This window comes from Glycine soja, chromosome 11 (genome assembly GCF_004193775.1).
Source record: "Glycine soja cultivar W05 chromosome 11, ASM419377v2, whole genome shotgun sequence".
NCBI lineage: Eukaryota > Viridiplantae > Streptophyta > Magnoliopsida > Fabales > Fabaceae > Glycine > Glycine soja.
In genome coordinates this window covers 31,879,678-31,903,211 of record NC_041012.1, presented here as the reverse complement: position 1 = coordinate 31,903,211, position 23,534 = coordinate 31,879,678, and the positions used below count along the sequence as shown (strand labels likewise).

Here is a 23,534-nt window from a genome sequence, read left to right as displayed (position 1 = left end):
TTCAGAAATCAATTTAGCCACTCGTAATCGATTACATCATCTGGTAATCAATTACTAGAGAGGAAATATCATATTTTTGAAAAGATAATTGTTCTTAAAAAACTTTTGTAAAATATTTCCTTTAGCCAAACCTGTACATCAATTGAGGAATTCTTTCTAAGATCCTATCAACTACATCGTTCTTCTTGCATTTCTGAATTCTTGACTTAAATTGCGCTCATCTTTGGCATCATCAAAACTTCATATCATATATGCTTCTACAAATAATACATGTGTGTAGAATAAATGATAAAATTATTTAAGTTTTAGTCATGAATTTTTTATTAACAACCATTATATTCTATAAAAAAAATAAAATTCAGAAGAAAAATTAATAAAAAAAGTTGGTGCTTAATAGTCTGCGTCAATATATTTTGAATATGTATACATTTTTTTAACTATTTTTTATTTTACATGCAATTACGTATACGACTGCAATATGAAATAGTTTTTTCCTAAGTTCTTAATACAAATTACCCCAAGACAAGGGAAAGAGGTTTCAATGTCAGTCATAGTGGTCCATGTTCATAGCACATGGGATCCCTTTTGCCACTATATTGCTCCCAGAGGCAAGGTTCCCAGAGTGTAGACCACCGATCAATTGCAATGATGTTCATCTCACTGCACAACTCTAAACATGCTTCTGAATATATTCGACGAGGTTCATTGTTCCTTAATCGCTGCCCTTGTAGCACACTGGTTAAAAGTCCAAAAATTGTGTTCATCAGAGTCTTAGATTTAAATATAAATTCCAAAAAACAAAGAACAAAGGCAATAAGGATGTTAAATGCTCTAGGAAAGCAATCAGTCATCCCCTGAACTTGCAATATGCTAGCTGTATATATATGAATTCAAAACTCAAAAGCTAGTTGTTGGCTTCGAGTGGAAGATGTCAAATTTTAGATACAACCACTTTGTTTTACTCAGGGTGAATCTAAATTCTGAAGACCAAAATAGATCAAATGAACTTTGCGGAACATATTTTATTTATATAAAAGCAAACCTAGTTTATGATTGTATAGATCAGTTCTGTGCATACCCTTGGTATATTTGTTAGCCATTATAATCATAGTCTTGACCCAAGTTAGGAAATCACTAACTTGTAGTTATCTTCCTTTTCTTTTTGTTGAAATTATAATAATTAAATAGCAATTAGATTGAATTCAAAACCTAGTTCCATAAATTTGTGCCTCATTGACAGAAGGACCACCGAGAAATAAAATGCGAGTCTTCTTTGAAAGGCTCTAGCAATAATAAGGATTTGTGTCAAAGGAATACTTTAAGGTTGAAGGGTATCATTTATATAAAGATAAGAAAAGTGTTATTCTAGAGTGAATGTTTACCTTCAGATGGATAACAATCTTTCTCATATTTTCAATGCATTCTTGGAGAGGTACATGTTGACCAAGGCCACTTGGATGTGGAACAAGAGAATCATTACCACCAAAGTACAAAATTTCATCCAGAACTTGCACAACACACATTGAATTCCAACCAGAGTATCCTCACAGAATTATATCGTCCTATGTCATGTCAAGGTGTAATAAATTAAACTCATTGACCATCATAATGCATCCCATAAAGGCATATATAAAAGTAATTATTTCATTCAATTATTGGCTCAAATTTAAAAAAGTTAACACATTTATGTGTAATGATATCATATTAGTCTATCAGTAAGAACATGATTGGTTTCCTTTCCAACTTGTTAGGAAATTTCTAAATTGTTGCATCCTGCAATAAAGAAAAACACATAATCAGACATAATTTCTTGGAAATTTTGAAAGAAAAAAAGGTTAAACAATACTACCACAACATTAGTTGTAGCATTAAAAGTATCACAATCCGAATGCAGTATAGCCAACATAAAAATCTCAATAACAACAAAAAATAGAAGTTGGATACCATAAAATAACTACCTAAGCACAAAAATATACAACAAACAACTCATGAAATAAATATTTGTTTTTTTAAAAAAAAACTTAGGAATGGTATGCAGAACTCGTTAAAGAAGTTTTTGTGTTTTCATAAGGAATGGATGCTAATATCCAAATGATGGAAGATTTCTTCATTTTGATCCAGGTCCTAATTAAAGTGGGATGATATTTTATAACTCATTCATTTCCATGGATATTGTACAAATTTTGCTATTGTATCTAGGAATGTATGAGGGGCCATGAATAAATATGGCTATAGATATGCAACATGTTTTATTAGGGAAATAATCCTAATATTATTTTTTGTATGGGATCCATGGTAGATTTAGTAAAGCTTAAGTCTTTTGGCACAAGTTGGGATTAGAAGCTTGCTTTTGTCTAAGAAACCAAAGGATAAGTGGTATTTGGGTTTTGTGTGAGATTGCTAGAGCTTATATCATTTCTTTAGTAGATTTCCATCCTTAGGTTATTACTTTTTCTATTTATAATAACCACTATTCTTGGAAGTGCTTGACTATTTATGATCACCTTATTCCTTTTATGAGAAATCAGCTTTAGATCCATCTTAAATATCTTTGATCAACCTTCTCTTCTTTGTGGTTGATGTTTGGTGAATTTAATAAGGTTCTTTACCTTCTAGAGTTTAGGGGAAGAGTCATCTATGCATCACAAGCTAATTACTTTCCTGATGCCTACGCTATAGAACCTATGTGGGGTGCCCTCGAATCACTACCCTATGTGGGATGCACTCGTAACAAATTGGATAAACTGAAGGATACATCCAAAATTTTGTATCCATGTAATCCCTCTTTTTATATTGTTTCTATGGTTGTAGAACTACAAACTTAATTTAGAGAAGTGCTCAAACAAGAGGAGATGCTCTAGTTCCAGAAATCTACATAAGATTATATGAGATCTAGAAATAGGAATATAAAATTCTTCCATACCCAAACTAGTGTGGTTGCTCCCTCAACTTAAAACAAGTGAGCAAAAAATAGTAACAAGTAATACCAGAGACTCAATTGCCACACTCTTGCTAACAAGATCTGTCGTGGTGATTGTCACAGCTGCAGAATCTGCCCTGTATGCAAGCTAATAAGATTTGATGAACAAAGGATTGAAAAGTAGACACATCAAGTGTTGTTCAGAGCTATATACTTTTCAAGGACCAAGAAACTAAAATGGTGAAAGGAAGGCAAAAAGCAACATCCGAATAGCATAAAGTTGTACATAGAACTGATATAAAACACTCATTTTCAAGATGCATAATGGTGCTTATATTTATAGTATCAACATATTGACAATTTAAGAGTATGGGCTTGTACAACATCCGAACAATGTAAATAGACAAAGGTAAAACAAATACAACACAAATTTTAAGGATTTTCATTTGAGACTAGATAATCTAGTTTGGCAGGAAATTTCAACTCAAATAGTTAAATAAATATAATGGTGCCTCTAGGCACTAAAGTTTTCTAACCAATAAGTCGTGAGGGCAGTTTGTAAGGGCAGTGATTTAGGCATAGGTAAAAATACTATTTTCTCCAGAAAAAAAGTTAATTTTAGAACTGAGAGCAACAAATGATCGAGATATGTAATAACCAGTAACCACATTTAACAAAAAAATCAGGAGTAGTGACAACAAATCACAATACGAAGCGATTTGTCTTTAATCTCGTCAAGGTTCTGCATATCGTAGGACAAACAAGGTATGTATAAAAGTAAGCAAAAGAATTATATCAGAATATGACTCAAGTCATAACAAACAATAACAATACTGATAACTGAAATATATAACTAATATAAGGATACGAAAGGTTAAAAAAACTTACTAGAGGATCTACCTCATCATTTCAAGGTTTCCTTTGTTCTATGATTTTATGTTATCACTCTCTCTGTAAACTTACTTGTTACCTCTCAATCAATTCTATTATTGCATTTGTCACACTCCAATCTTGATCCTATAAGAAATTTGCTCTTTGCCAGTTGTAAATTCTGGCATTACAATATCCAAAGAGGTTCATAAATGTGTGAACTAATTGCACTGCATTGTTTTTCATGAACTGCAGAATATGACATAAATTAGAAAAAAATAGCATCCCTAGTTATTAACAGGTTTACCTATTATATTCCTACCAAACAGTAGTGCCTCATAACTTGTTACTGAACTTTTTCTTCCTGTATGAAGATGTAACCCACCTTTTCACTCAGACATATAATAATTGGAAATAATCAAATAGAATTTTGTCCCTTTAGGCATTATGCAAGGTATGTATTACAAACGAAATGATGGCAATCAAGTTGGCAATATAAAAAAGGAATGCCGATGTTAACTTGATAATGATATCACGATGTAAATTCTGATATTATTAATCAAGAAAAATTGGCAATCAACGTTTGAACCTTATTCTTCATAATTTCAGAACATATATATACACTTTGCCTAATTACAAAGTACAAACTCATAGGGTAACCACTAACATAATATAAAAAGCAGAATTAACATGCCATACTGCCAAAATTGTGCCCTGCCATCTTAAATTTGAAGTAATAAAGTATTTTATTTTTTGCAAGTTATTAACAAATCTCACTTAGAAATATATTTAATTGATTGTCAGAACCAATACTAACACTTTGTACTATATTGGCATTGTAGTCTCCAAAAAAACCCTAGGCATGATAACTGCTAGATATACACATAATTTAATGAACTTTTCCTCCCTACTATAGTACCAAACATACCAGAATTGAAGTTGTTAAATAGATAATACCTTGTTGCATCAAATGCCCCAATGTAACTGTACTTTGATGCACCCACTCCACCATCAGGCCCCTACATTTCAAATAAGTGAGATTCTTTTGATGAATCATTGAGAGGAAAGTTTTCCTGATTTTTTTTCCATCAATTATTTTTCCAGTAAGACTTATAACCTGTGCCCTTCGTAGTCCAAACTCAAGTAGAGTTTTTGTTTTTCCAACAACAAAATGATGCCTTGCATCATTAGTAGAAACTAATAATGCAAAATTAATTAGATTGACAAAAGGTGTTTCCAGCAATTGAACAACTTGAACAATAGAAAAGTCAATTTAATGCAAGAAGTAGATAGTCCTTGGAAGAAACAAGAATTTAACAGGGATATAAACTAAAAAGGAGTATTTACTGGTAGCAAGTACGTACTCACGGCAATTGGACCTTCAATTCTCAGTATGGGCACCATAGGAAAAACAACTGATCCTTCGAGAATAGCATACACCTCAACATCAGAACAATCAATTCTTCTAAGATAGTCAAGGAAGCCATCCTATGATTTAATCAATCATTATCAAAGTTGAAACTTTATTTTGAAGGGAGAATCTACTAGAAAAATGTCTGCAGCATCAAACTTTGCGCAAAAGCATGTAAACTAGATCATTAACCATATTATTTTGGCCTTAAACTTGGCTCCATGCTATTTATAAAAGAAACAAGTAATAAAATTGTCCAACAACAGAGTTCCTCGATTCTCTGTATCCTTCATTTATATATATATATATATATATATATATATATATATATATATATATATATATACATATATACATATATATGTATGTATGTATATTATTTCAGAGAAAAAATGCTTGATAATGTTTACAAACATGACATTACTAACTAATCAAAATAGAAAAGCGAAACAGAAGAGAAAAGAAACAGACCAATAGCACTGTGAATTTAAGGAGTACAAAACAAAGGAGCTTCTATTTGGTTGTCTAGGGCTGTAACAATAAAAGAAGTGGTAGAAATACACTTTCTAAAATCATCATTCTGATATACTTTCATTGGATGAAATTCATGTGAATCCCACTAGAATGAGACTAATGCGCTATTGAAGAAATTTGAGAGTAAAAGGAGCGCACGAGTGTACACCAAGATATGAAAATGAGAACACAATGTACCTCACATGAAACAGATAAATTATTTTTGATATAATCAATGTCTTCCTCGTTGAGCTTGTAATTAGCCACGAACATCATGCATTCTTCCAAACCAGAAAAAACAGTGTGCTCCCCTCCAAAGGGGTTCTTTCGAAAATACAAATCAAACTTGAAACAAATTTAAGAGCTTCACTAACAGGAACCAAACCTCCATTTGCAAGCTCGATGTAGCAACTTGGAAAAACACAATCCAAAAAATAAAATTCAAAAACCACAAAGTTAGAACTCCAATCTCATTTCAAAAATAGAGAAAGCAACGCATCAAAAACTATAGCAGAAAAAAAAATCAAAAACAAGGTTCTAACATTTATCAACTTCTCGGTGTTCCTCGCCGCCATTTTCAGCTTCAACAGAGGATAAAGGTCATCTGGATGTTTTGGAAGAGGATAGGCTTTTTCTGAACGCTTCTAGAAGTTAGTGGAGGCGCTCCACACCCGCCATCCTCTCCTTTGTGTCCTTCACACATGACATTTCCAACGCTTCGTCCATTTCTTTCTTTGATTAGATCTGAAGAAAAGTGAACCACCTTCTTCAGAGTACGTTGCTCGGGTCGAGTTCGACGTCCCCGTGGTCAAGGTCTTTGTTGTCGTCAATGCATGTTCATCGCGGCGATGGAATTTTAGGGTTCTTTCTCTACTGCAAGCAAGTGTGAGCGTAAGCGTGAGTGAGTGTGTGAATGAATGAGACGCGAGTAGTTTTGTTGGAAGAGAAATGAAACTATGACGATCTTACAAAAAACCACCGTGGAATGCAAGTTTCTGATACGGTTTTTATATATCCGTCTTTGTTAAAGTCATATATATTACAAAATTGCCACCACAATCAAATTTAAGACGGTTCAACAAGGACCGATGTCATTTTCGCGTCGTAAAATGCAACATTTTTAGTTGTGAAGTTTTATTCCCTGGTTTTTATTACTTTTTCAAATTTAATGTGCTTATGTTTTGATTGACTTCGCTTACTTTTTTTGAAACTGATGCTATCTTCTACAAGGTATGTGTTCAATTTTTGTTCTTATTTATTTCTTGTTGCAAAGGAAGAGATCCATGCACAAGGTGACATGTAGTTCTATTGTAAAATACTAACTCAGTGATTGTTTTAAATATTTTTTGGAGAAAATAGGTTTTCTTTTTCAATAAAAAATACTAAATTCTAATGATTCCTCCTTGTTCACAAAAAATGAAAAAGAAAGCAACTAGTTAAAAATATTTGAATCTATAAAAAAATGTTAGGTTACGTGCTACTATGATACAAGATTCCTTCATCATCATATATTTAGACATTCAACAATGAGATTTAACTTTTCCTTTGTTTTGTTACTGTCTAATAGGATTTATCTAATAGGGCAATCTGTTGGTGCTTATATTTCTTCTTGTGCTTTACAAGAGCAAATAGCCAAAGAATCAAAAAAAGCAGATAGTGTTTCTTGGAACATTTTCCAGTTAAAAGCTTATTTTGGTTTATCTAGAGGGTAAGACACTGGCTAGAGTTTCATGATTGTCTTAAATTATGTAAAAATGGTCAATTTCAAATATAAGTATAACCTTGTTCATTCTGGATTGTCTAGAAAACATCGTTGTAGTTCCTTCATACAATTTTGCATCGTATATTTTGATGTTATTTGCTATACAAAGATGCCTCTTAAGCTTAATGGAAAATTTAATTGTGCAATCATATGATCAATGTTGCTTTAATTATGGTGTTGAATGTAGGCTAAGGCCATTTCACAAATATATGGATCTTATGGTCATTAATGATGATGGTGATGATCATGAAGCCTAGTTTCGCAAAATGCCCTTATTTTCCTTTTTTGTATTATTTTATTAGAATTGATATAAAAATTTCGTTATTAACATTTATTATTTTATTAGAATTTTTCTTTTCTTTTCTTTTATTTTATTAGCATTTTTAATTTTTTTTAAAAGACATTCTAAGACAATTCTTTTAAAAATAGTCTTAAAAAGTGTACATTCTAAGACGGTTATTTGAAAAACCGTCTTAAAATCTTCAATTTTTTTAAAGAAAAAATGAGAATTCTAAGACGATTTTTCAAAGAATCATCTTAGAAAATCTAAGATGGTTCTCTAAAAAACCGTTTTAAAATTCTCATTTTTTTATTTTAAAAAAACAATTCTAAGACGATTTTTAATATAAAATCATTTTAGAAGAATATTATTCTAAGACTGTTCTTAGATAATAACCATCACATTTTTTCTAAGGCAGTTTTTATGAAACTGTTGTCGAAAGTCAACATGTTGGCTTCAAAGACGATCTTGAACTGTCTTTGTATGTCGTTTAAAATCATCGTTGTCACTCCTTTCTGCAGTAGTGTTATTATTATTCACAACTCGTCTAAAACATAGATAGCATGTTGACTTTATGATTTTATTTTTAACTTATGTCATTTGAACAGTAGGAGACATTGGGGCTATGTTTTGCTTCTTCCTAAATTATGTACTATTCTTATTTATTATAATTTATTTTCAAACATTTAATTCTTTTTAGTTATTTAATGTTTGTTCTTGATCCTTTTTATTTATTATAATTTCTTTTCAAACATTTAATTCTTTTTAGTTATTTAATGTTTGTTCTTGATCCTTTTTATTTTAAAATTATATTCAATATTTTAAAGAAACTTTTTAGTGAACTAAATATTTTTTGTTTTAATTTGTTAATGGTCGTTACTTATATAAAGCTAGAAAAATCAATTTTACAGATGAAATTCGGCTATGAAACCATATCTCACTCTATTAGCGATGAATTTGTTGATCAGCAATAGGATGATGTCACACTATTGAATGATGGTAAATTAGCGAAATAGCGTAGGACTTTGTGACTGAATATTCCCACTTTAACCGCTTTTTCCACAAATTCTATTATACATATTTATTAAACAGTTAGCCAGTGAAGATTTTTGTTATTTGTTTTTTGGAAATAAGAAAATGAGAAAATAGGGGCGTTTGATTTGAGAAATCGTTATCTATTTTCACTTTCTGTTTTTTTATAAATAATTTTCATTTTTAAAATTTTATATTTAGAAAATATGTTTAGTTTCATTTTTTTTAACTATTTTCAATAAAGATTAATGAAATATTTTCATAAAAAAAACCTGCATTCTCCCTCTAAATATAATAAATTTGTTAATTTTTATGACAATTATTTTAAAAGTCATATATTATTTTACATTATTAAAGCACTAATATTAAATTCTAAGAAAATTGTTAAATATGTTTTTATTTAAGAAATTAATTATTATATTAGTTGTTTTAATTCAATAATAATAATAATTAAATTTTATTATTTAATTAAATATTTTTAATATATGAAATATATATCATGGAATTTAATTAAAAAATTAAAAATTAATGGTTAAAATGTTTATAAGATATAAAAACTAAAATGTAAATGAAAATTATTTATTTAAGAAACATATTTAGAATTGAAATTTGGCATTTTAAAAAATGAAAAACAGATTAAACATAAAAATATACTTCGTAGATCAAAATCTTAATAACATCAAAATAATAATGTATAATAACTAATTTTTTAATTCTAAAATTTTGTTCTACATAGTCCTGTAAACATTTACAAGAGTCACCCTTATATGTAGTATTTTTCAAATAATTCATGGGGTCAAGTGCAATATATGAGGAGCCTCATGTTTGCTACCTAGAGAGAATGAATTGATGGCAACAATACTCTCGGAGGTAAATGACATCAATGACATTCATTCTCTCTAGGTATTGCTGCCATTCTCGAGCCTCATGTTTGCTGTCGTTCTCTCTCAGCCTCACATTAATTTGTTGAATTTAAGTAAATGACATGAATACCCTACTTAGTTATTACTTTTTGCAAGCCAATGTCGCAACCAGATGACACACAAACAATACATAAAAATAAAATTGAAAAAAAAATCCTCAATTCTCAATTTGATCATTGAAAATATATATTATATGACAGTTTCAAGTTAATACACGTTTTAAAGCTATATACAGTCCAGCCATAATGTCACGTTTTAAAGGTTGTAGAGTGGAACGTCGTGGAACCAAACACAACCGAGTTGAACCTGTTCCTACCTCAAATTTCCATAAATCATTAAATTTTGTCCTTGATAAGAGAGGTCTCTCACTATGTTTAAAGAAGAAGATATTTATAAATAATTATTGATTTTAACTCTTAAATGATGTGAGATTTTGTAAATACTAATATAGAAATCATATATAATGAAAAATTATAGAACATCCGACACATAAATACAAATTATAACATGTTAAATATAACGATAAAACCTAATAGATTATCAAAGACATTTAAATTTGCATTCATCCCTATGAGCATTGACGATAGTAACCTTAATTAACCTTAAAATGATTTGTATATATCCACTATTTAAGAGATTATTTAAAAGAATATGATTAAGACACTACTAGAATATAGCCTTTCTAAGTCGGTTATTTAAGTCAATTTACGACGATTTTGACCCGTCTTAAAAAGGGGTGTCATAAAATGTCGTAGGCTATACAACGCCGGTTTCGAACCCGTCTTAGTTTACAAGGCTTTCTAAGACGGTTATTTGAATGACCGTCTTAGAATGTGGGTTGATTTCTAAGACAGTTATGTGAATAATCGATCTAGAAAGTATATACTGTAGCAGGCTTTCTAAGCCGGTTTCCCACATAACCGATGTAGAAAGTATGTACTTTAGCACACTCTCTAGAATAACCGTCTTAGAATAATGGTACTGTATGTGACTTTCTAAATCGGTTTTCTGCATAACCGTCTTAGTATGTCAACCATTCTAAGACAGTTTTTTACGTAACCAACTTAGATTTTTTTTTGGTGGCTCTCATAGCTTTAGTGTAGGTTTATGAAAATTTAAAGTATCATAATCATTTAAAGATTTATGAAGTCCCTTACTTACAATTGAATACAATCATTTAATTTCATATATATTGCACAAATTTACATAATAATTGACACTAAAGTCAATTATGAAACACTATACAGCACATGCAGGAGCACATGATATTGTATTAAGTTCTACATATAAATTATGCCTAAGACTATAAAACTTTTAAACAGCACCCATGACTGGTAACTAGATAACAAAACAAATAAATGAAGTGGACGTATGCACGTGCTTGATGGCACGATCAAATGGCAATGCAGATTTGCAGTCAATAATTGAGAAATAAGAAAATGTGCAGAGAGTGAGAAGAACGGTCACTTACATATATATGGTGAGAGAAGAACAAGTACGTTTGGGTAGGAACACGTGGCCTAAACAATGAATCCCAATTGCTGATAAAATATTCAGCACAAAAGATTAAATGGTTACAAACTAAGTAATATTTTGCAATTAAGATTTTAAATAAGTGAAATAAAAGAACGAAATTATAAATAATATGAAAAATAAAAATTGATTATGTATTTCTAAAAACTCAATAAAACAAAATTTGAGTGTGTGACAACTTATTTATCTGAGTGTGTGAAAACTCAATATGCCTTTATGCTAATCATCAAGAGAAACTGTCCATGAGTAATCAAGGCTAATTATTTATGCCTTTATGCTAATTATTTATGCCAAACCTAGGTTGTATGACGCTAGAGCCACTGAGTTGCTCGATAGCCTCATTTTTGTGTTTCAAAGTAAGTTATCTCTATAGCAAGCAACATGCAAACATCAAACAATTTAATCCTCCAATTAAAACAACTAACCAAGGTTGGTGGGTGACCTTTAAATACAAAAGATAGAAAACCTTATTAAATTTATAGATCCATTTTAATACCAATTTTTACCATAGGTGTTGCGTTGATTTTTTTTTTCTTTTGGAATAACAAGTATTGGAAACTTTAGTCCAACTCTTGAATCTATAAATAAGGCCAAGTACTAGAGCAACTAGAAGCAATCCCAAACTTCAAACACTAGTGCTAAGCATTAGAAAAGGAGCTAAACACACTTATTGCTTTTTAAAAAAACACTATTTACATTTAGAAGAACAAATACACTATTTTGCATTGTCTAGCTGCTATTTTGTGCAAAATATACATAGCTTGAAATGCTTAGTAACAAATGCACAGTAGTAATATTAAAAGATGATGGAATAAAGTTAGTGCATCAATAAACAATGATTTCTTTTATAATAAATATATTACTCAAAATAGATGATGGAATCAGACTTTACCTGAACCATTATCTGCTTCATATGAGACGACTCTGGTTTCTGGAGCATTCAATTTTAGTATGCTCTGTGAGATTGAAGCTGATTTACCAAGATATGGCCTTGTGACCTTTTCAATCATGGCTTGTCCTTGAGTACTCACATAAAGAGTTGAATTTGTGAGACATATTTCTATTACTGCCATTGTACTTAGTCCTTGAGTACTGCATAAAGGTTATTGACATTTAAATAATTATTTTAAAATAATTCAAATAATAATGTGTGATTGAATGATAGTGTAAGACTGTTTTATATTGTCAATGTATAAGTATTAAATTCATAAATGAAAAATACAAAAAAGATTGGAAAAACATATCATTCTAAAATGTAATTTTAGCGGTAGCTTATCTTAATATTATTTTCATTTTGTCAATTTATCATATTAATTTGATTAACTTTATACTAATTGACAAACTGGTAGAGATGTCACACATCATATAAGTGTTTATCACATACGCCAAAATTGACAGAATAATATTTTAATCTAATATACACTCTAAGACTAAAAGACACTTTAAGAGACTAAAAAAAATCAAATGAGTAATCTAAATTATATTTTAGCTTTTAGCCTCTTGATATATGTCGATTAAAAAAATTAAATTAAGTAGGAAGTTTTACAAGCTGCATATGTAGAAAATTGGAATGTTGAATTCAAAGCAGCTCATAAAAAGTTAAAATTAAATTAAGTAGGAAGTTTTACAAGCTGCATATGTAGAAAATTGGAATGTTGAATTCAAAGCAGCTCATAAAAAGTTACTGCACCGCCTATGAAATCTGAATGGAGGCCCCGTTTTCATTTTTTGCACAATCATTAGCTTAGACTTTAAGAAGTACAGCTAGTGCCACCGACATTAGTTTATCTTAAGCACCAAGTTTATGATGTTTTATTATTATAATCTACCTATAAAAGCACCTCCGTGTGCCACATTAGGAATATGAATGATCAATTAAATAAATTATGAGTGAATGAAATTTAGTTTTATTTCTCTCTTCCTCCAGTGAGTTTGTGAGTTAGTGTGGTAAAAATAAAAAGTTCTTCTCTCTCTTTATTTCTTCCGTTGTGTGTGTGTTTATGGGTTTAATTTATCCCACTGTTATTAATGTATAATATTCCAAGAAAATTCATCATAAGTTCTTATGCAAAGAATTACTTGGAGAAAAGTGACTTACATGACTAGCTAGCATATAAAGCATGAGATTGTATGCTGTCCCAGCAGGGCCGTGCAAATTAGTACACAAATTAGGCATAAGCCTAAGGCCTCCTAAAAAAATATTTTTTAGGCCCGTAAATTTTTTTATTACTAACTATTAACAAATTTTAACTGATCAAAATAAAATAATTTAGAATCTCTCTCTTTCCTAAAAATTAGTCAATCAATATCATCTTTTTAAAAATTAACCAATATCACAATTAATATCATTTAAAGTATTTTATTTATTCCAAAAAAGTAAATCCCTATTAACTTTTCTTTAACCCATCCCAATTCCCTAACTAACATATCTCACTCTCAAAACTCCATTCTTCACGTTTTTTCATCTCCTCATCTTCTGTTCATAAAAAAAAATATTATTCTCCTTCCCTTGAATGAAACCTATTGTCTATTGATCAAACTTTGTCTCCGCGACTCAACGTGAAGAAAAAATGAAAAGTTGAAAAGCTAATTGAATCTCAACGTGGTGCCTTTGATAAATTTGTTATTATTCATAAAAATGACGCAGAAACAAATTCAATAGGTGAAAATGTGATAGAACAACCACTGATAGATCATACTGACAACGAGAAAAATGTTATAGAACAACCACTTATAAATAATATTGATTTTGCAGCTAAAAAAGCTAGAAGATTAATATAAAAATTGATATTTTATATAATGTACTAAGTCTCTTTAAAATTTTTGTAAAAAAAAGACCCTTTAACATTTTCGTCTTAGGCCCCAAAATGTCTGCACACGATCCAGTGTCCCAGTCCATGCTTTTTCCATCATTACCCCATTTGCCTTGACGATTTCAGATGATAGAGGATAAATAAGATACAACCTCAAGAGGTACTGGAAAATGGAAACAAGACCCTTTTAGATATGGAATTACTGTCCAAATCAATACCTAACACTTATATGAATTACAAAATTTGTTATCCTACCGCAGAAGAAACAAAACAGGATGTACACAAGTGAGATACAATAGCATTTAGAGCTGCAACATCAATTTAGTTCAGCAAATGAACCAGAGAAATGCAGCCAATGGCACAACCAAGTAGATACTTTTAGTTTCATTAAGAAGTCTTCTTAGCCTCATTAAAAATGAAAGGAAAAACAATCACTGCATTAACAAATCTTCTTAGTCTCATTATCTACGTGCATGTAATTTGTAGTTAAATACTTTATATGGTTCGCTTACCAATGGTTAACAAGTTGGTGCACCCCAGCATCATTGGCACACACATGAGCTTTGGCAAGCTGCCACTTCCAATTTGTAGTTGCATCCACAGGAGGAATAACTACACGTTTTCATCCGAAACTTGGTCCGAGGCTAAGCTCTATAGCAATAGGCTTGAGAGTGCCAAGCGGTATCAAGAAAAATATGGTGCGGGTAGCATAGGATTTTCTCCCATAAAGGGCATTGATCCCGTCAAGAAATGGAACATAGACATCGCGTTACTTTACCATAAACAGCTTATTTTCCACTATTGCCTGACAAATTCAAAGGAATAAAGTTAGTACTAGGGGCCCGATTGTTTAAGAGAACTAATGGGATTTGGAAACAACACACTATTAGTCATTTAATTAAGGATTTTGAAGGTACGTACCTGTTGCACGGTCATGCCATTAAGTTGTCCTAGAATATGCTCTTTTTTGAGTGCAGAATCTTGGTGGTCATATGTTTCCGGGTCGAGTTTGCTCACCAGTGGGAAAACTTTAAGCCCCTCAATGTTAACAGGGTTGACTTCTGCTATTGCTTGCCGGGAAAATTCATCATCTCGCAGCCAGGAAAACTTGTCCTCTACATGATAAACACATGAGATCATTAGTTTAATCAACCAGAAAAGCAAATACAACAACTTGGTTGCAAAAATAATTATATATTAGTCCCACGTATGCTAATAAACACTAATTATAATCATCGATGAATTCTCATGAAGCTTAATCCAATCTGGCTAGGAACCGTTGACAGTAATGTGGAAGTCCTCCTTTTACGGACCTAGTTATATATATGCTTCAATTCATACTTTCAAAGTCAAAACAGTAACATTAAAGAATACATTCTCCTTAAGCCCAGTTGCACCAAATAATAGGTAGGCAGGCAAAAAGTTTCTTAAATTACACAATATATAGCAGTTTAGGCCATATGTATCTTTTATCTATATACTCCATAAATCAAGGCACGCCGATAGTTAATATAACAAAGAGATAAAAAATTAAAATCTAACAACTAAGAGGTAAATAAGTGAGGTTTAGTTATGAAGGTGAAATTAGTTTAGGCCAAAATTCTAATAATTAGAAAAACAAGACAAGGGGAGACTCACTAGAAATAATCTTGGGAGTGTCATACTTAAGAAGTCCCTGGCTGCATTCTTGTATCTTTGTGAGCACTTGTAACAATGGAATTTTCTTCAAAATTTCATCTTGCAAGGGCAGGCCATCACTGTAAAGGTCGTCAATGTCTGAAAATCTATTGAAGTCATGGTTATTAGCAGAAAGACTAGCCTTAAGACCAGGGATCAAGTTATGGACCACTGCCTTGAGCCTCTTGATTACGAATGTGTTCAGCTTAGACTCATCAAATTGTTCGTCTCTTGGTACGTACATAGGCAGTGGCATCTCCACACGACTCTCAGCATGCATATCTGTAACACTCATCAATTTACTGTGTTATATATGCCAAGTAACTTGTATAACGTAAAACTCATCAATTCTCTCCTCACCCATTAACTTTTTTATTAAAAAAAAGAGAGTATTTTAGGCGTAATTTAGAAAAAAAAAATCCTGGCACAGTCAATGCCTTAAGAACTGTATTAGTATATACTTATAATAAAGTGAATGGTCAATTTTTTTATACATGTAAGAATCAGTTCTTAGTGATTGAGTTGTTAATGTTACTTATATCAGTGGGAGCGCGGCCAGTACGACAGCGTCTTGGGTATGGATGATTTTGGGATCCACCGAGAGTTGGTCTGGTAAGCTCAACTCCTTCATCTGGATTTCCCAGATCGTTATATGTATCGAAATCATATGTTCTATCAGATAATGTTCTAACTCCTTTCCCATCACCTCTAAGATTTATCAGCTCCTTCTCCCTCAATACTCTAAGCCCAGCAGGTGTATCACCAAGTAAATATGTCTGACAAAATAAATCAAATAATACAGTACATAATATAATTTCAATTTTTTTTTTGTTAAAACCGGAATTAACACACACAAAAAGAGACAAAAATTGTATGTAATAAAATATTAGCACGTGCAAGTCAAACTAGAGAAGAAAAAGAAGATTAACTAGCTTCACAACACACTCCACTAGTTCTCTAAGAGACACTACATTATTAAACTACTACTGTGCATCGCATCGCATCACATCGCATTGCATTGCACCTTTTGATTTTACATGCACCAGGTGCTCGGCAAAATATCCAAATGAGAAAAAAAATAACTCTCGCGGGCACAAACGATCGCAATCAAAAGCAAAGGGGACTTACCAATGATGATAGAAGGAGTAAAGGGGACTTACAAAGAACGTGAATGAATGAATGGGTAAAGCGGAGAGAAAACGACGCCGCCACCAAAGAAAGAGTGGAAGCGTCAGGGGTCGTCCCTTGGAATGAATGAATGGCTCATTCTCGAGTCAAGTATTGCGGAGTTGTTGCTGCGACGCAAGAGCCTCACGTGCGAGGGAGCGTGGCTGGGAGGGTTTGGAGGGGAGGAGTGGGGTGCGACGCGGGAGCCTTATGCCAGAGATTGAAACCACGAAAAATGAAATGAATGAGAACAAGCTAGGGTTAGGGTTAGTACTAAATGAACAAATACGAAGGCATTTTTTAAGAAATCCGTGGTAGTTTAAGTTTTCACTAATTACGAAAATATTACTATGTCACATTATAAGACGATTTTTTTATGATCGTCTTAGAATGTGTGTCATAAAAATAAATTATAATAATTTTAATTACAAAATATCATCTTGTCACATTGACGATTTTCGTATATCTATCTTAAAATATGCATAGTAAAAAAACAAGTACTTTTAAGCAGTAAAAGAGACCATCATAAAAAATAAAAAATGAATTTACTTTATGAAATAATACATTTATAATCCCTTAACAATAGATAGGGACCTCTCAAATAAATTATCTACTAATAACCTAACTTATCACAAGATTAATCTTATCCATACTCTCATATAAAATAATAATAGGTAATATACATATGATAAGTATCTTATCTTGAATGATCGATTGCCGATACTAAAAATTAATATAATAATTATTGATGGATACTAATTCAACAAATATTTTAACATAAACTAAATAGTTCAGCCATACCACTAACACATTTGGAAGGTTTAAGGAGTGAATTGGTGATGCAGAAGAACCGGGTGGAAAAACGGGAAGATTGCTTGTTCATACAAGCGAGAAGGGACATGTCCTTCATAACGGTCACTTTCATGACATCATTTAAGCTCGATCACTAGGAGAATTTTTTTATATATATTTTTGAAATTTTTATTCCTTTTATTATTTTTAAATTTTTAAATCAAAAGGTGTTTAAAATTAAGATCGAAATGATTGTATAAAAGTGGCTAGAGTTATGTTAAGGGAAAAAATCTACATTACGAAACTAAAGTATTATATTGAAAAAAATCTCTGATCACAAAAAACATAACATTATTTTTCCGCAAGGTAGGAATATTATTAAACTGGTCCACTCAGGCCAGCAGGACAAATGAAGGGCAACAATTCATGACACCTTATATGCATATCATATTTGTACTCTACCTGAGCATTATATATATATATATATATATATATATATATATATATATATATATATATATGTATATATATATATATATATATATATATTAAAAAATTTAATAATCATGCACTACTGCAATTATTAGTATAAAACAGATTTTTACTCTTATTCAATATTTATAAATTACGATTGATATGACTTATTAGTTATTATACATGATGATATGTTTCTTTTTATCATTAATAGAAAATATTCGTATATGATTGCTAATTATATTGGTAAAAGCGGTGCCGAAATCCATCTACAGAGAAAGCGTGCAAGAATCTAACTCTACCTGGTTAACTTGACGGTTAATTTGTATTAACAACTGCTATATAAGTTGTAAATATTAGGTAAACTGTACTTTTTAATCCTAATTTTTTAGTTTTTTACAAAATTTATTTTCAACAAATTAATTTGATATACTTTATTTTTAATTTTTAAGAAATTTGCAAATTTTATCCTCTATTATTTTACTTTTAATATAATTATATTTTTTATTCCTAATTTTTTTGAAAAATTTTATGCTTATTAATAGATAAATGATGGAGATCGAATACCTTTTACACTCAAAATTTTAGAATTTAAAAATTAGTTATTATAAATTATTTTAATGCTATAATATTTTTAAACTTTATTTACTAGGTGTCTTTTAATTTTGATCTTTTTTCATTTTTAAAATTTTGATTTTCAATTCTATTTTTTTTAATAAATTATAATTTTCAATTTAGCTTTTAAATCTTATAAACAGTTTAACTTATTTATTTTTTATTTTCCTAATTCAATTCAATGCTAAATTTTCCAAAAAGTATTAATTAAAAAAATCTTATTATTATTATTATTTGAAAAATAACATAATAATTAATAGCTTCAAAGAAATTTAAATTTAAATTTTTTTTATTTCTAAATAAATAACGAAAATGTTCCCTAGCTAATTGTTTATTGTTTAACAAATATGTATAATAGAATTTGTGGCAGATAGATCGAGAGGGAATGTTAATATATATATATATATATATATATATATATATATATATATTAACAACTACAACTTGATTAAACTTCTTGTAGGAAGATAGGAAGATGATGGCAGTGGTGGACAATCCAGCAAATGCAACTGAATGGGCATTAGCAGAAATGATAAATCAGCCAAAATTGCTCCAACAAAGCCACGAAAGAATTGGAAAATGTAGTAGGTGGAAAGAGACTAGTCCAAGAATCAGATATTCCTAAGCTCAACTAAGTGAAGGCTTGTGCGAACGAAGCTTTTTGTAAGGGTAGTCATATACTACTAAGCATAAGTGGTCTTGGGAGAAACCCAAAAGTGTGGAATTATGAACCCCTCTAGCTCAAGCCAGAACGCCACCTTAAGAGTACTTATGGATCGGATGTAGTTTTGACAGAACCATTTAAGGTTGATATCATTCGACACGGGAAGGCATGGTTGTCCAGGAATAACGCTTGAAACCACAATGACTGTAATGTTGTTGGCTAGGTTGCTCCATGGCTTCACTTGGAATGCGCCTCCTAATGTGTTAACCATTAATATGTTTCTTGCGGATCCACTTGTGGCAGTAGCAAAACCAAGATTAGCTGTAGAATTGTACCAACTTTAAATTAAGTAACATTTATATGAATGAATGACATCAACTGAGTTGATTGAACATAATGCGTTGTTATAAATGTTTTGACATTTATCTTATTTAATTTTTATGAATAAAAAAATAAATATTTATGAGGTAACTTTATACGTGAAACAACAATGTTGTTTAATTAAATACGGCAAATGAATCACAAAATAGGAGAGTCAAGTTATTAATTAACCTAATGTCGTGTACTGAAGTGTGAAAAAGTGCAAAATTTTTTAGTTTATAAGCTAAGTTTAGGTGTCAATAATGCACTATTATAAAAATGTCTTTGAATTTTTCTGATGCATTGGATATTAATTAAAAGCATTAATGTTATAAAATATTAAAAATATGTATCTGAGCACTTCATTACATTTCTTCACTCAATGATAGGCTTTTGGCTGAACCACTCGTGGCAATAGCAAAGCCACGTTTATCAATAGACATGTATCAATAAATTAAGTGAATGTTTGTAGGTATACCCTTATAATATTTACAGGTAATACCCTAATCCAGCATGATTGTCTCATGTCTTTAATTCATTTTTGTTTTGGTGTAGGAAAATCTCACGAGGAGGAGGGAGTACTATGTCTATACGATTGACCAAAGATTGTGAACTGTCATTGCTTTCTGCTTCCTGGTACAGAAAAAATGGTAATGTTGGGGCGACAAAGGAAAAGAAGGACTTGGAGACACACCTAGCTAAAATGGGAACCAAAAGTTTTAATTTTAGTTTTTACTCTTTGTATTTTTTGGATTTCTCTTATTTTTTTAGTTTTCCATTCTATGTTTGTTTTTCATTTTTTTTTTGTATTTTTCGTCACTTTTATTTTTGTTTTTAAGTTATGGGTCGCGCCTTAATTTTTTTTAGATTTAATTTCAATTATTATTGAATGATAATATGAAAGAAGAAAAAGAAAGGACGAGTAAGGAATTGAAGCACAAATTATAATGTTGACCATTTCCTCAATCATTATTCTTTTTTAATAAAAAGCAACTTACATACCATACAACTATTTTTTTTTTTTTTACGGAAAAACACATACTTCTTTATACACAATGATGAGAGAACTCATAATAATGCAAAATGACATCACCATAAGAAATTAGGAAAAGATCACTCAATTTTTTAAAATGTGATTTGACTCCTCTCATGCTTAAGTCCGCATCATAAATTTATTTAAATGATTATTTGGTCCCTCTCATGTCTATGTCTATAACACCTTTTTTTTTTTTAAATGTGATTCAACTCCTGAAGCCAACATGCATTCACAAATCACAACCTCTTCCTGATTTATTTTTTGCATTTAACTATTACGTATAGTAAAACCCTGGTGTTAATCTTGGCTTGGCTACTAACACGAGTGGCTCAAGAAGCATAACCCCATTATTAGCCTTAACAAGGTTGACACTTGATACATTTGGAGGTGCACTCCAAGAGAAGGCATGAACCAACCTAGCCAATAACATTACAGTCATTGTAGAACCAAGTACTATTGCAGGACAACCTCTCCTTCCAGTGCCAAATGATATGAACTTTAAATCTGGCTCTGACAAAACAATCATAGATCCATCATTCTTTATGTGGCGTTCAGGCTTGAACTTGTGAGGTTCATTATTCCACACTTTAAGGTTTCTCCCAAGTCCATGTCTGCTTAGTAGCACATGGCTACCCTTTGGAATAAAATAATTGCCAACCATTGTGTCATTTGTTGAGACATGGGGAGGATTGAAAGGCACAACAGGATGAAGGCGAAAAGCTTCTCTTACACAAGCCTTTACATAATTAAGATTTGTAATATCTGATTCTTGCACCATTCTTTGTTTACCTACAACCTTATCCACTTCTTCAGTGGCTTGCTGAAGTATATATGGCTGATTTATCATTTCTGCAAGTGCACATTCAACTGCATTTGACGGATTGTCTGCTCCTCCAAGCATAAGTTCCTACATGTTTGATTGTTATTATTTTTTTGTTAATCTATTTAATTAACATGAATGTATATGTATGTATGGTTTCTATTAATAATCTACACGTGAATTTGAAAGTGTTGATGCATGTATAATAGAAACAAAACAAAAGAATGAAAAGATGTGAAAACAATTATTACTATAGTTTGTGCCTTGGTTTTGGACAATGTCAACAATGGTTTATCTTAACATCTTTTATGGAAATCATTTTTTTTTTTAAGTTAGGCATAACTTTAATTTTGAGGTTAACAAATTTATTGGTGACATTTTCTTAAGTTCATAAAAATCTAAGATTGGTGATGAAGTGATCATGCAAGGGGAAGATCGAGTTAACGAAAGGAAAGAATGTATTACAATAGTTAGGGCCTTGATTTCCTTCAATGTCAATGTAGGATTATTGTTGACATCTTTGAGTGAGATGAGAACATCCAGCAAGTCCTCTTCAACGGTCTTTGATCCATCATTCCATTGCTTCATTCTCTTTTCAATGATTGGATCATGATACTTCTTCATCGTCCTCATACCTTTCTTCACCTTGCTCTTATGGCCATCTAAATCAAGAATCCTCAAGCACGGGATATAATCAGAAACAGAAAAGGCATAAACATGCTTAAGCAATGTGAAAATAGTATTCACATGTTCTACTTCCTCTAAACCAGGGCCTCCATCCTCCCTACCCTTTCCAAAGTACCTTGTATTAAAAATCAATTTTCTAGTCACATTGCAACAATAATGTTGCGCAACATCTCTGACATTCACAAGGCCCCCATTGTTCACATTTTTGCATTTGTTGTAGACATAAAACATGATGTTATCAGCTTCTCCATTCCTTTTTCCTTGAAGCCATTGGTGCCTGAGGGGGGAGAATAATTCGTTGACAACGATTCTCCTCATTTTCTTCCATTGTTCCCCAAAGGGTACAATAGCTATTGTCACATAACCACTAGACATGATATCAGTGGCCATGGTTAGTGGTCTTGATGCAAAATCAACATCATGCTTTCTCAAAAATTCACAAGCAATGCTGGGACATGTCACTGGGATTACGTGGACATTTCCTAGGCGGATACATGCAATTTCGGTTTTCATTTCTTGCATAAGATTGTGTATCCAGCAGAACACAGGTTTGTTTGCAAGCATTTGAGGAAGGTTACCTACTATAGGCCATGGTTTTGGACCTGGGGGCAGTTTGGGCTTTACCACTAAGTGATATCTCAAGATTTTGGTGATGGTAAAGCCACAAAACATTACAATCAAATAAATTAGAAAAGATTGAAGGTGGGGCCATATGAAAGCAGGGGCATAACCCATAACGATGGAAAACGGGTATTCAATTGAAGAAAAAAAAAAAAGTGCTAGGTTTCAACTTTGATATGATCACTAATAATGTGCTAAGTTCTTGGTCACTCTTGCATTGTTTTTGGGATCCTATTTATAATGCGGTTGCTAAAATAGGCACGATCGAGTTGCGTGTATCAAATTCAGATGGAAAAATCTATCCAAATTTACATATTGGGCCAATCTTTCCAAATTCAGATCGAGTTGCATTGTCATATCTTATTGTTGCATTGTCATATCATATCTTATAGCATTTCTCATGAATTAAAACACTAGTTAATTTGGTTGATAGAAAAAATTGTATCAGGCCAATCAAGATATTTTATTGTCCAGTTTTATAAATATTAATTTTGTGAGCAAAAAATTAATAATATAATAAAAACAAATGGTAAAGGCATTTGTTAGTTAGATCCTATAATAAAA

The 23,534-nt window shown here is 31.2% G+C and overlaps 4 protein-coding genes across 6 annotated transcripts; all 4 read right to left on the bottom strand.

Moving 5' to 3' along the window:
• Positions 1-502: 502 nt before the first annotated feature.
• LOC114374979 (GDSL esterase/lipase CPRD49-like) lies at positions 503-1,787 on the bottom strand. The gene is made up of 3 exons (XM_028332708.1): positions 1,383-1,787; positions 1,210-1,283; positions 503-735 (listed from the first exon to the last, which is right to left on the bottom strand). The coding sequence occupies exons 1-3, from the start codon at positions 1,521-1,523 to the stop codon at positions 549-551; spliced, it is 402 nt and encodes a 133-aa protein (XP_028188509.1). The 5' UTR covers positions 1,524-1,787; the 3' UTR covers positions 503-548.
• A 1,051-nt stretch (positions 1,788-2,838) lies between these two features.
• On the bottom strand, positions 2,839-6,289 carry LOC114373179 (nicotinate phosphoribosyltransferase 1-like). Its single transcript, XM_028330709.1, has 7 exons — positions 6,257-6,289; positions 5,913-6,059; positions 5,155-5,278; positions 4,908-5,041; positions 4,748-4,809; positions 2,988-3,057; positions 2,839-2,871 (listed from the first exon to the last, which is right to left on the bottom strand). Exons 1-7 carry the CDS (start codon positions 6,287-6,289, stop codon positions 2,839-2,841), a joined length of 603 nt encoding a protein of 200 aa, XP_028186510.1.
• A 7,669-nt stretch (positions 6,290-13,958) lies between these two features.
• Positions 13,959-17,161, bottom strand: LOC114375405 (linoleate 13S-lipoxygenase 3-1, chloroplastic-like). Of its 3 annotated transcripts, XR_003658762.1 has the most exons (5): positions 16,895-17,161; positions 15,696-16,016; positions 14,979-15,172; positions 14,570-14,862; positions 13,959-14,220 (listed from the first exon to the last, which is right to left on the bottom strand). XR_003658762.1 is itself a non-coding variant. In XM_028333177.1 (3 exons), exons 1-3 carry the CDS (start codon positions 16,027-16,029, stop codon positions 14,827-14,829), a joined length of 564 nt encoding a protein of 187 aa, XP_028188978.1. In that variant the 5' UTR covers positions 16,030-17,161; the 3' UTR covers positions 14,229-14,826. The 3 variants fall into 3 exon arrangements, 1 of the variants encoding a protein (XP_028188978.1); XR_003658761.1 differs by having other exon boundaries at positions 15,696-17,161; XM_028333177.1 differs by lacking the exon at positions 13,959-14,220 and having other exon boundaries at positions 14,229-14,862; positions 15,696-17,161.
• A 3,668-nt stretch (positions 17,162-20,829) lies between these two features.
• Positions 20,830-23,156, bottom strand: LOC114375813 (isoleucine N-monooxygenase 1-like). The gene is made up of 2 exons (XM_028333677.1): positions 22,128-23,156; positions 20,830-21,749 (listed from the first exon to the last, which is right to left on the bottom strand). The coding sequence occupies exons 1-2, from the start codon at positions 23,082-23,084 to the stop codon at positions 21,117-21,119; spliced, it is 1,590 nt and encodes a 529-aa protein (XP_028189478.1). The 5' UTR covers positions 23,085-23,156; the 3' UTR covers positions 20,830-21,116.
• Positions 23,157-23,534: the final 378 nt, after the last annotated feature.

Bases quoted from the DNA above. Each gene is read 5' to 3' on its own strand.
- LOC114374979 (XM_028332708.1), bottom strand. From the start codon at position 1,523: ATGTGTGTTGTGCAAGTTCTGGATGAAATTTTGTACTTTGGTGGTAAT. The intron at 1,284-1,382 runs GTAAACATTCAC...TATTATTGCTAG, and splicing joins AGATTGTTATCCATCTGAAG to AGCCTTTCAAAGAAGACTCG. The intron at 736-1,209 runs GTTTTGAATTCA...ACTTTTAACCAG, and splicing joins GCACAAATTTATGGAACTAG to TGTGCTACAAGGGCAGCGAT.
- LOC114373179 (XM_028330709.1), bottom strand. From the start codon at position 6,289: ATGGCGGCGAGGAACACCGAGAAGTTGATAAAT. The intron at 4,810-4,907 runs GTTATAAGTCTT...TTTGAAATGTAG, and splicing joins TTGGACTACGAAGGGCACAG to GGGCCTGATGGTGGAGTGGG. The intron at 3,058-4,747 runs GTATTATCTATT...GCTTGCATACAG, and splicing joins GGGGCATTTGATGCAACAAG to GGCAGATTCTGCAGCTGTGA.
- LOC114375813 (XM_028333677.1), bottom strand. From the start codon at position 23,084: ATGGGTTATGCCCCTGCTTTCATATGGCCCCACCTTCAATCTTTTCTA. The intron at 21,750-22,127 runs GTAATACATTCT...TCAAACATGTAG, and splicing joins AAATCAAGGCCCTAACTATT to GAACTTATGCTTGGAGGAGC.
- LOC114375405 (XM_028333177.1), bottom strand. From the start codon at position 16,029: ATGAGTGTTACAGATATGCATGCTGAGAGTCGTGTGGAGATGCCACTG. The intron at 15,173-15,695 runs GTGAGTCTCCCC...TTTATCATGTAG, and splicing joins CACTCCCAAGATTATTTCTA to AGGACAAGTTTTCCTGGCTG. The intron at 14,863-14,978 runs GTACGTACCTTC...TGAATTTGTCAG, and splicing joins ATGGCATGACCGTGCAACAG to GCAATAGTGGAAAATAAGCT.